The sequence below is a fragment of the Paracoccidioides brasiliensis genome (genome assembly GCF_000150735.1).
Source record: "Paracoccidioides brasiliensis Pb18 unplaced genomic scaffold supercont2.2, whole genome shotgun sequence".
NCBI classification, from domain to species: Eukaryota; Fungi; Ascomycota; class Eurotiomycetes; order Onygenales; family Ajellomycetaceae; genus Paracoccidioides; species Paracoccidioides brasiliensis.
Genome location: NW_011371359.1, coordinates 3,449,423 through 3,460,909, shown reverse-complemented (window position 1 = coordinate 3,460,909; position 11,487 = coordinate 3,449,423). Strand labels below are relative to the sequence as shown.

At 49.0% G+C, this 11,487-nt stretch overlaps 6 protein-coding genes across 6 annotated transcripts in view; 4 read left to right on the top strand and 2 right to left on the bottom strand.

Annotated features, from left to right (window-relative positions):
• Window positions 1-563: 563 nt before the first annotated feature.
• PADG_02280 (uncharacterized protein) lies at window positions 564-821 on the top strand (the record flags this gene model as incomplete). The annotated part of the gene is made up of 2 exons (XM_010758996.1): window positions 564-652; window positions 752-821. 2 exons carry the CDS (start codon window positions 564-566, stop codon window positions 819-821), a joined length of 159 nt encoding a protein of 52 aa, XP_010757298.1.
• A 1,147-nt stretch (window positions 822-1,968) lies between these two features.
• PADG_02279 (uncharacterized protein) lies at window positions 1,969-3,762 on the top strand (the record flags this gene model as incomplete). Its single annotated transcript, XM_010758995.1, has 3 exons — window positions 1,969-2,125; window positions 2,347-2,684; window positions 2,764-3,762. 3 exons carry the CDS (start codon window positions 1,969-1,971, stop codon window positions 3,760-3,762), a joined length of 1,494 nt encoding a protein of 497 aa, XP_010757297.1.
• A 770-nt stretch (window positions 3,763-4,532) lies between these two features.
• On the bottom strand, window positions 4,533-6,952 carry PADG_02278 (5-aminolevulinate synthase, mitochondrial; the record flags this gene model as incomplete). Its single annotated transcript, XM_010758994.1, has 3 exons — window positions 4,533-6,145; window positions 6,236-6,821; window positions 6,878-6,952. 3 exons carry the CDS (start codon window positions 6,950-6,952, stop codon window positions 4,533-4,535), a joined length of 2,274 nt encoding a protein of 757 aa, XP_010757296.1.
• Window positions 6,953-7,004: 52 nt separating this feature from the next.
• PADG_02277 (uncharacterized protein) lies at window positions 7,005-9,086 on the top strand (the record flags this gene model as incomplete). The annotated part of the gene is made up of 6 exons (XM_010758993.1): window positions 7,005-7,148; window positions 7,777-7,834; window positions 7,896-7,940; window positions 8,003-8,064; window positions 8,361-8,429; window positions 8,508-9,086. The coding sequence occupies 6 exons, from the start codon at window positions 7,005-7,007 to the stop codon at window positions 9,084-9,086; spliced, it is 957 nt and encodes a 318-aa protein (XP_010757295.1).
• Window positions 9,087-9,860: 774 nt separating this feature from the next.
• PADG_02276 (uncharacterized protein) lies at window positions 9,861-10,433 on the top strand (the record flags this gene model as incomplete). The annotated part of the gene is made up of 2 exons (XM_010758992.1): window positions 9,861-10,120; window positions 10,187-10,433. The coding sequence occupies 2 exons, from the start codon at window positions 9,861-9,863 to the stop codon at window positions 10,431-10,433; spliced, it is 507 nt and encodes a 168-aa protein (XP_010757294.1).
• A 718-nt stretch (window positions 10,434-11,151) lies between these two features.
• The window catches only part of PADG_11407 (uncharacterized protein), a gene marked incomplete at both ends in the record, with an annotated part of 3,450 nt that continues 3,114 nt past the window's right edge, over window positions 11,152-11,487 (bottom strand). The window contains one exon of the mRNA XM_010759654.1: window positions 11,152-11,360. Coding sequence (XP_010757956.1) covers window positions 11,152-11,360 — 209 coding nt within the window. The remainder of the gene's footprint in view (window positions 11,361-11,487) is intronic.

Below are 11,487 nucleotides of genomic sequence, written 5' to 3'. Positions count from 1 at the left end.
CTTCGGCGGAGCTGGTGCCTTTGGCATGGAGTATTCTTTGTCGTTTCCGTTGTCCCTCTCTTTTGTCTTATCCCACCAATACCGACTATCGTTTTGACATACATTCTACTTGTCAGTCCTTAAATAGCCAATCGAGTAATAGTTTCACTATGCCTAAATAAACATTTTCTAAAACTCTCCTTAATCGTCTACTCTTTTCTGTAGATATCACCCATACATTAAATGCTACGTACGCATTTCCATCGTTTCATGCTGATGTCTCAATTTTGGCCGCTTACGTAACTCCTCCTTCCTCGCTTCGCGGCCGCTAGCGTGCGCTGAGTCAGCCACGCACACTACAAAGCAAAACCTCAACCCTCAGACTACTCCATCTTCCTGCAACCATCCCCCTCATCGTCAAAGAAGTGTGAGTTAACCCCTCCAGCTCTCCAGCTCCCCTCTGCTGCTCTGTTTGCACTGCCCAGTATACGTACCCTGGCGTTCAATTGAATATCCCGACAATTGCAACAGTGCATTTCGTCGACGGCACAAGGAAACACAAAGAACAATATAAATATGATACAATGGCTAACCAACGTCGTATAAACCCAGTCTCAAAACTCTGCGAAGATGAGAGCCAAGTGGAGAAAGAAGCGCGTTCGACGGCTGAAGCGTAAGCGGAGAAAGGTCCGGGCTAGAAGGTTCGTGATAACCCCTGGTCTCAATTCACCATTGGAAGAATACTTATACTAACTGCCCCCATTACAGCAAGTAAACAACTCGACCACTCCGTCTCAGCTCTCCCCCCTCCCGCCAACACATCACATAATCCCTCGAACTGAAAAAAAAAAAAAAAAAAAAAAAAAAAAAAAAAAAACCAAAGGGACGCAACCCGATTCAACGATAAAGAATAACACCTTTGGATTCACTTTTTCCCTGATTTTCACGACGAATGAAAATGAATCCGTTCTTCATTGTGATCCCCTCATGAGCATCTGTTTTGCCCCGTCTTGACAGCCTCCAAATTTCCCTTGCCTTGCATGGAAATCAGATACCTTATCCGTCGGGGTGTTAGGTATGCTAGTGCTCGGATATCTCTTATCAGCATCCCGATTGTTCCGAGCTATGTTGCATGTCCGCTTTGACGACGAGATGTGAAATACAGGGGTTTTGAGAAGGATACTGGAAAGGGAATGATGTCCTAGAATTTGTTTTCGGGTTGCGGGAAAAGGGTTTGGGATTGGAAGGGCGAAAAGTTGACTCCATTTCTCACTTTTTGGTCATCTTTCCTAAATCGAAGGTCCGATCGTTGGGCGGAGAGCTGGTCACTATCCCTCTCTTTTTTTAACTTTGTTTTCTTTTTCTTTCATTTGTTTTCTTCAATTAAAGAGCAAATGGAGGGAAAGTGAAATGAATTTAAAAAAAAATCACGGAGCGGTTGAGGTTTACTTTTTTTTTAAAAAATAAATATAATCTTGTTTGTGTTTCTTTTTAATATTCTTCTGAAGGTTGTATGGGTTCCTGATGGCGTGTATTCTGCCTGGTTCGTTTTGTGGCAGACTCTGCTTTTGCCTGTCCATGGGCTGTGCGGCTTGAAGAAGTACAAGGAATGGAAACAGGTCTGAAATGATTATTTTTCTTAAAGCCAGAGACCACTCCATTTGCAATATTTCATTCGTAGTTCAAAGTAGCATTTAAAATCTTTAAAAAGGGATGAGCTTCAGATTTCGCAGTTGCAGCACCAAGCGCTTTTTGTGCCCTGCAAACTCGATTATTTTATCCCACTTACAGAAACGCTGGTCGGAATTTTTTTATTTTTATTTTTTTATTTTTAGCCTTCGAACATCCCATCCAAAACGTCACATATTTATTCAATCGTTCCATAACAGTACACTTAATGGTCCCTTGGAATCCCACTTTCCAGAATAATAACAGGGATAAGAAATAAAACAAAGCTTTTATATCTGTTCCTAGGAACAGACAAACACTATGGGCGGTGGTGACCACTCACCGGAGAAGAAGACGAAGCGAAAACGAGCTTCTGAGAAGACCGATCGGCCCAACAAGAAGGCGGCTCTTGCGCCCGTTGCGGCGACTGTCAAAGTCCAATTCGTGGAGAATACAAATGGGTTGCTTCCTGTTATAGGTAAATATATATTTCTTTGAAGAAACAAATAGCACGACCTCCTTGTGGTGTGGATTTGTTAAATATCACATTTTTCGTTGGAATAATAACCCTGTAGAAAGATTGCTTTCTCTATCTACACCCTTGAATTTCCTGCTGCTGCATATATTTCCATTTTCTAAAAAAAACAAAGGTGACCATGAGCTAACTTTATAAATAAATAAAATTTCACATCTTCACAGCATCCACACCAGGCATCAATGTCCCCAGCTCAGTCCCCTTAACCGCATATACCAAGCCGCGCCAAAAAAGGCTACCAAAGCACAACGCCACAAGGAGCGTGGAGATCTTGAATTCTGAACTCCTTCTGCAATCATCCGCACACCCGAAGCTTGACTTCGTAGGCAAGGAGGGAGAGAATGAGCTGGATACGCTCTGGAATCATTATGTGGCCATCTATGATCCGGACGCGGGCACATTGCAACTTGCGGAGGCCAGGAAGATGACGGTGCGTGGATGTGTGAGACGTGTGCCTAGGAAAGATATCAATGGTGAAGAGGAAGATGGGGAGGGTGTTGCGGTATGTCTAGCTCTCTCCTTTATATTCTCCTGGGTTGTTCTACCCTATATCTAACGCACAGGGTGAATTTTTGTTTTAGATATCCAACTGGGCCCAACGCACCGCTCTCACAGAAGCTTTCGGCACCAAACAATCCCGCAAAGCCATCCAATCACTCGCAGCGAACGCCCTCCTCTCCAGCGCCCCAGCAGGCAGCGGTCCCAGTGCCGTAGAATCAGCTCTCCTCTCCTCCATCCCCAAAGAAGCCGTGACCTCCCCGCAAAAGACCGCCCAGGCCGAAATCCAAGCTGTAAAGCCCCTGCCACAACCCAACCTGTCCGCCACGCACCCATCAGACGTCTACGCGATCGAAACCCTTGTCCCCAACGGCCTGGCCACGCTGCGTACCATGCACGTCAAGGATTGGCAAGATGCCATTGCAGCCGGGGAGCCGGTGCTTTCGTCCTCCCGCTTCGTGGCGCATAGAGTTGAGCACGTAGTCCGCTCGAGGAACAAGACGATGCTCCAGCTACTGCGGTTCATAATGATTCTCATCGAGCTGTCTCGCTCGCTGAAACCGAGCCGTGGTGCCGGCCCGGCTACGCCCGGGGCGGCGGGGACGAAGAAACTCCCACCCCGCGAAGACCTGCGGCGCATACTATCCGGCATCCCACTGTCGAAAGGAGCAGCGGCAGCGCCAACTGACCCCAAAACCCCCCTCCTGCCGGATTCCTTCCTCGACGCACTGCGCCGCAAATTTGTCCCGCAGGGCTCCTTCCTGTCCAAAAGCGACATCACGCTCCTGCACACGACCATCTGTGCTCTGTCGCTGCATATCCCGCCCGAGACGGGGTTTGCGGCCAACGAGCTGGCGACGGACCCGGCGGATCTGCGTGACGATCTGCGTCTCGAGCATCAGACTATCCAGCAGTACTTTAGGGAGCTGGGGTGCAAGGTGGATAAGCCGCGGGAGAGTGAGTTTGCGAAGTGGGGGGTGAAGAGTAAGGCTGAGGCGGGGGCGAGGAGGATTGCGAAGTTGAGGGTTCCTGTGGAGTTCCCGAAGGTCAGTAGGGGGCCGGGAGTGAGGAGGAGGAAGTAGTTTTTCGAATGAGTCGGGGATTGGAGGAAAGGGGGTTGGGAGTGGTTGGTAGTTGGGTTATATGGGGGCGTTTGAACTTGGAGCGAGCGGGCAGGATTTAAAGAATTTAGTGTGATGTCTTGTTTATTTCCCTTTCTAGAGCCTCCTTTAGGATATCCCCAATCTCTCATCAAAATCATATAGGTGTAGTTTTTCCTTTCAAAGAGACCAAGAAATCTACAGCATCTACCCAAAGGAGTCTACATCCCCAAAATAATACCCAGTCTTAAAAGAAACAAAGGCAAGCTGGATGGAAAGATAGTTTCATTCAAAACGCACTTTACGTGTGCCGCATTATTACAAGTCAAAAAGCGTTGTTCAAAAAAGGGGGTAAATAAAAGATCGACAAACCACGAAGCGCAAACTGGCGAATTCCAGTTGCCCCCCAAGAAGGTATGTATCCTGAACATATGTTTTAAAAGATGACCTGAAAATTGGTTTTGCACCATCCAAAATCCGAAAACAAAGGGTGTAAAAAATAAATAACCAAAATCAGATATATATATATAGAAATATATGTGCAAAAAGAGAGAGGAAAAAGATGTTTGTTGGTTTTGAGCGCCCAAACCACAATTAGCCGTGGGCGGAGGGAAAGTTTGCATTTGTAAAACGAGTGTGGGCGACAAGCAAAGCGTGATTGTGTGCCAGGACAGCGAAACTGAAAGAAGAACACTACTAGAAACGGGAGAAATAAGTGCGGAAGCTATTATGCTTTTTTATCCCCACTCCACTTACGCAGCGACACCGACGAGAGTGGACGCAGGAGCGACGACTGCATTCGCATTCGCATGAGCCATCAGTTCCTCCTTCTGCAAATCAGTCATCATCCGTTGCCTGTGCAGTGCGTCAGCTCTGAGCTCACGATCCAGTGCCTCTTCCAGATTCTCCCCTTCACGCAGCCCAAGCTGCTCGTTGGTCCAGAGAGGACGATTCTTATCGTCATCGACCCCAACGCCCAAAAAGCCGCCTGCTGCTTTCCAGTCGCTGGTCTTGCGGATTCCAAGCCGTTCCCAGACACCCTGCAATGCATGGACGAGGTGGTCGCGGTATGGCTTGACGTGGCCGGGGGTTGGGGTGACCCGCAATCTCTCCTCGCCTCTCGGAACGGTGGGGTAGTTGATGGCTTGCACGTACACCCCGTAGTCTTTAAGAAGCATGTCGGAAGCCGTTTTGGCAACTTCTGCGTCTCCGACCAGGATCGGGATAATGTGTGATGGGTTGGGGATGACGGGGATATCTTTGGCGGTTAATTCGGCTTTAACGGCTCGGGTGTGAAGTTGTTGAAGGGTGCGGTCTCGGCCATATGAGGCTTGGTATTTGATAGAAGTTGTGGCACCAGCCATGGTGGCGGGGGGAAGGGATGTTGTGAAGATGAAACCCGGGGCGAGAGATCGGATTGTGTCCACAAACGAAACCGACCCAGCGATATACCCGCCAACACAGCCGTAAGCCTTCCCAAGTGTGCCGGTTATAATGTCAATTCTATCCATAATGGTGCCTTTGGTGCTTTTAGGATTGGCCGTGTCCAACGAGGCATAGGTGTCGAAATCGAGGTGCTCAGCAACGCCAGCGCCGTGTGGTCCATACATGCCCACAGCATGGACTTCATCCAGAAAAGTGATGGCACCATATTTATCAGCTAGATCGCAAATTTCCTCAATTGGAGCAATGGAGCCACACATGCTATAGACAGACTCAAACGCTATGATCTTGGGAACAGATAGGGGCAAAGAAGCCAGCTTCTGCTCCAGGTCTCGCAGGTCATTGTGTTTGAAGACCATCTTCTTTGCGCCAGAATGGCGTATTCCCTGAATCATCGACGCATGATTCAGACTATCTGACAATATCACGCAGTCTGGCAGCTTGCTTCCCAAAGTGGCCAAGGTGGCATCGTTGGCGACATAACAGGAGCTGAACACCAAAGCACTCTCCTTTCCATGCAACTTGGCAAGGGTGCTCTCCAACCCAACAGCATGTTGGTTGTGGCCTGAGATGTTCCGGGTGCCTCCTGCACCAGCACCATAATTGTCGAGTGTTTCATGCATCGTTCGAAGCACTTGCGGATTTCGTCCCATGCCAAGGTAATCGTTGGCGCACCACACAGTCACCCGCTCCTCTGGAGCGGACATGTGCGCACGAGGGAATTCACGCGCAAGCCGATTGATGTTGTTGAAATAGCGATAGGACTTGTCCTTGTGCTTCTTGTCCAACTCGTTATTGTAGAACCCTTCGTAATCGAATGTCTTTGACGCAGGGGCCTCCGGCTTGGGTCCCGGGTAGACGGCCACACCGTTCACCATAGTTGGTTCAAGTACAGGGCCTGCCTTGGGAAACGTAGGGGGGACTAGAACAAGAACAAGAAATGTCCGATATCAGCAACCCAACAATTCCAGGTATCTGAAACAACAAAACGCTCTGAGCAAGAAGAACTCACTATTCGCATGGTTCCTATGAGCATCGTGATCAACGGCAGCCTCCTTGCTTGCAGTGGTATGGAACCTCTTCTTGCCTGCAGCAGCACACACTCCGTTCACGCTGGTAGTGCCACTGGCCCGGCCAGCCAGGGTGCCGAACGACTTGGAGGAAGCCATCCGGGCGCTCTGCACAGCAAGGGCCTTGCTCATGACGGGACATCTGCGGGCAATGACCTGCAGATTGGAGATGGTACCTCCTCCAGGACTGGCATTGGCCCGGCTAGGGGTCGAAAGCGAGCGGAGGGAAGCAGGTGAAGTCCTCTGCAGAAAGGGACAAAGCGCCCGCGACTGGTTGAGCAGAGCTTCCATTGTCGTCCTCTTGGGTCTCAGTGGTCTCGGCAGTGCTTGGGGGACGTGTGTTTGTTTTGCAAATCTGTTCAGCCGAACTAGTATCCGGTGTTGCCTTGCCCTCGGCTTCTCCCTCAGGGAAACACGTACTAGCAGGACGTTCTCGGGGGGGTTGGGTTGGCTCAGGTAAACTTGTCCTGAGATGTTGGAGAGAAGCGCTTTAAAATAGCAGACGGGGCAGCCGCAGAGTCCCCGGTGCTAGTCCCAATCCGGCGTTCCAGGAATAAGCCGCCGCTGATTGGCTGTCTGCTTACCTCAGCCGAAAATTCTGCCAACAGCGGCGAATCACGTGCCATGACCCTGGGTTCATCGCCGCGGGCCAAACCCATGGGAATCGATCCTGATGCTTGACCCAGATCCTGCATCCAAAGGTTCCCAGCAATGGTCCTTTTGCCGCCAGATTGGGTTCCCGCTATGGCACAACCAGACACTCGGGCAGATTCCACAGATGGTACCTTGGTTCCCAGTCCCAGTCCCATCTATGGAGGGAACGGTGGGAAGATGGCAGGAGAGAGGGGTTGTAGTGTGAGTGAGGCTTTGCAGAGAAATGAACCTTGGAAAGCCGGAATTTATTATTCATAGATACACGCGTATACAAATAGCCCTTGGTCGAGTTAACCCGGCGAGATTCAGCTCCCTTCTTGCTTGATCCACTCAGCAACGACTAGCAGCGTTCCTGGGCACTCAGGGCTCTTGGTTTCCGCAAGGGTGATCGAGACACTTTTGGAAATGCTGAGAATTTAAGGAAGTTCGGAGGACTGGGTGATCGCTTTTGCTTTGATAAACAGAAAACATGGGCAAGGACCGTCTAAATATGTGCTAAGAGAGGCCTTTGAAGGACTGATTGATTCTGGATCTTGGCACCTGCACAACTTCCACATGTGTGCGTGGCAGTGAAATGCGTTTATCCAAGTGCTCCTGGGTCATTCCTGGTGAGCTGAATGGTTCCACTTCCCCAAGGGCTGACTCTCGGAACTTCAAGCGTGCTGGAGGAACATTGACGCTGTTGCGACCGTGTCATCGCCTTACACAGCTGAACGTGACAACTCTGCGGGCCCGCCCTTCTGCATATCTTAGCGATCTTGGGATTCAACACTTATTTTCATTTCAGATGCGCGGCAATGGTTTGATAAATGTGGCTAACTACCATTAGTACATCAATCAGCAAAAACGATCGACCGGTTTCCTGGAGAATCCCGGTTTACTGGGTCGTATTCCTATACCCATTATTGAGACGGCAGGCATTTGGCATATTTGAACACGCGCATGCAGAACTGAAATCCCATCTCAATAATAATCCAATCAATCAGCAAGCGGGTAAGTCCCGTCAGGCGGCAGACGTAGTTCTGCTTTTGCGGGGTAGAGACGCATTGCTGCAGTCGATGAACACAATATTCCCGCCAAAACCAATGTGGCCTGTCGGGATTTTAAACCAAACCATGTGTCGCAGGATGATCTACGAGAAAGCGGCTCATCGTGTTCACATTAATGAGTGCGGCTTTGAGCAATGACTGTGCACCCCAGCTCTATCGCCCCACCTTATCCTGCTGCTTCACCAGTTTCTAGTTCAATAGAAAACGGGGCCTCATACAAACTGCACATTTCTTAAGTTCCCTGAGCTGTGCCAGATCCAACACATTCAATCAGCCCTGATTCTGTTGATGCATCTTTCTCCGAAGAGCACAGATGGAATACGTAGTTGATAAGTGGACGTTTCTTGTTTTGAACCTCAACTAGTTCGCCATTGCTACTATTATCTCCATATTGCTCACTCCTCTGGAGTGGCCAAAGGAAATGCACTCATGGGTGCAACAATATTACCCCGGAACCACAATCACCGACCACTCAGTCAGCTTCATGAACAAAGACATTGTCCTAATCTAGAAGAGAGGAAAGCCTCCGCAGCGATCATCCACGAAAGTCAATAAATCCCTTCAATCTCCAAGGCCGCCCATCCTAGCAATAGACGAAAAGTTCAGGCATACAGACAAATATGAATCCGCCAAACCATCTGAAATCTCCCATGATCTTCGAAAACCGTCCTTGAACCCACAACCCGAAACCCCGTTATTTGCTCAATTGGACCAGTCTCGAAGACGCATCTCCAGACGAACGGAAGCGAAGAGCTGCCTAGGAAGGCGGGCAGTCAATCCGCACGCCGGTCGAACCTGGGGGGAACCGTTGGGGCCCCGGTCTTGGTGGCACCGCGATAGGCTGTCCCGTACACCCTGGTCCTCCAAAAAACAACGCCTGGCGACATGTGACGATGTCAAACAGCTCTGCGGTGGGAACTGGCTGGCATTGAGTAGAATCCGTTCCTGTAAGCACGTCTCTCCCACCTCTGATGAACCTCCAGGCGAGAGTGCTCGTTGGCATGATTGCCAGGATGCAGGTCGAAAGGACGACGGAGAGCTTCATGATGATGATGATGATGATGATGATGATGACGACGACGACGACTAGGGTGGCATATGTTAGGCGGGCTTCTATCCCCACTATGCGGAGCGGACTGTGGTTGTCATGGAATATCAACTTACAAGCTTGCTTGGGCAGATGTTGCAGAGACTATAGGCTATATGGGATTTTGTGTGGAGCTGTTCTCTGTGCAGAATTGGGGTTGGAGGTTGAGAGAGAAGATGGGGGGGAGGGAGAAAGAGCTCCTTTTTATGTCCCTATCGCACCCTGTCTCCACAAGTTGAGGTTCATGGAATTGGTGCATCAGAGAGCAGAGCGCCGCCATCACGAAGGCGGCCCCGATACGAACGTATCCAAAATGAAAGAAAAAATCCGTCTGCACATAAGCCAGCTGCAGGTGTATGGAACTGCTTTCAGAGCCTGCTTGCCAACCAGATAGATATAGGATCTTAAATATGAGTTTCTAAAAATCCAGTCAGTCCAGGTGGCAACCGAATGCATAGAGAAAAGACAATAAAAAGTAATACTGAATAGACATCCTGTGCATACATACATACATTAGACAGCCACAACCAGAGGCCCGAAAGCTCAATAATACGGCTGTGTCAAGCCTTGTTTCTCAAGAACAAGCTTCAATCTTCGAGCTGCATCGTGAGAAAGAAAAAAAAAAAATTTAAAAAAAAAAGGTTCCGTAACAAGACCTGCTCTTACAGCAACGTAACTATGCACAACCCGCCCGAAGGTATATCTGGCTAGGTGTCCATCAGGACTAGGATAAACCGCCAAGTAGAGATGATGATGATGATGATGATGATGATGATGATGAACGCAACCCCCCGTCCGCGACTCGTCCCATCTGCACTGCAGCAGGGGGAGCTCGAAACCAATGCTGGGGCCACCGGCAGGATATATTATTTATTGCCCGACATATTGAGATGGCAGGTTTCAAGCCAGGCCGGCTCTCCGTTGCCTCCGTTGCCTCCCCCATCTGTCCCGGGCCCGCAATTCGTGTCTGAGATGGAAAATGAAAGACACGATCTGCCCGCTCATCACGATGGTGATGTTGATGCATGTATATCAAGGTAAACCCCCCCCCCCCGTTTTCGGTGGCGTTTCAAGTTCATCTCGTGCTGTCTATTTTTTTAAAGTTTCCCCGAGCCAGCAAACATGCATAGATACCCTCTGTTTGATAATCGCAAGGGGTTTTTAGGGGAACTCTGTAGAGATAATCACAGCTCACAAGCGTTTTGCAGATACACATTGTCAAATGATGAGTCCCTAACATTGACACATAAATCAAGTCAGAGGGATGAAACGTGCCGAAAAGGCCAGTCAGTCAGCGCTATGTACGTGCTGTTCTGTGCTGTTCTTTTGAGAGTCCATCTTCAGCGGTAATGATCTCACAGCTCACACACCATGTCACACTCAGATAATGTGTAGTTCTTGTTGTATTTAGCTAACATTGGTGAGTTTAACTCCTGAATATGACGAATCACTTCAACAGGTTCTCATGTCGATATCTTATCAAATCGCTCATACTCTCTCTCTCTCTCAAGAACAGCACCACAAGAAAAAACTCAAGGGGAAGGAAAAAAGAATGGTAACTTGTTAAAAAAAGAAGAGGTAAATAAATAGCACAAAATATAAGGGGAAAAAAATAAAAAGTCCGTCCCATCCGAATTCCAGTCCCAGTCCAGTCCCGGATGCCGAATCCCGAATCCCAATCCCTATCCCAATTCCACATCAACCCCTGGACATCACACCACACACACCTCCAGCTAGCTCTACATGTAAGGGAAAAATATCGTACACATACACACTCTCTCTTACAACGAACATGGACAAAAAACCATGAAGAAAAGAAACAGTTGAAAAATCACATTTCACAAAATGGAAATGGGAAGGCCAAGCTCCAAAGGTCTCAGGGGGAGACTACGAAAAACACACACACACACACACACACACACACACACACACACACACAGCACACACGTCTCCCTCCTCCCCCCTCTTGCCAGCCCGCAATGCTTTTCTGAAAATACACAAGTCCAATACACACGCATACTGTACACACAAACATCACTCACACTTAACCCCACCCCAACCCATCCCATCAATCATCCCCATCAATCAATCTCAGCCGCTCCTTCGTCGTCTTCGCTTTCTTCGACCTTCTACCAGCACCTTCGCCGGCGCCAGCTCCACCACGTCCACCCCGTCTCCCCTTCCCAGCGACGACAGCAGGAACCCCATTATCCCCAGCAGAGACAGGAGTCGCGGCACCGGAGGGTTTGGCACTGATGTCTTCGAAGTGTCCTTCGCCTGTAAAATGGGGGGAATGGAGTTAGCACGTGTAATCTTTGTGGACAAGTCTTTCATGCTTTTATGCAAATGGTGATAATAGAGAGTAAACTTTTTGAGTGTCAAAACCACATACCTTCATGATACA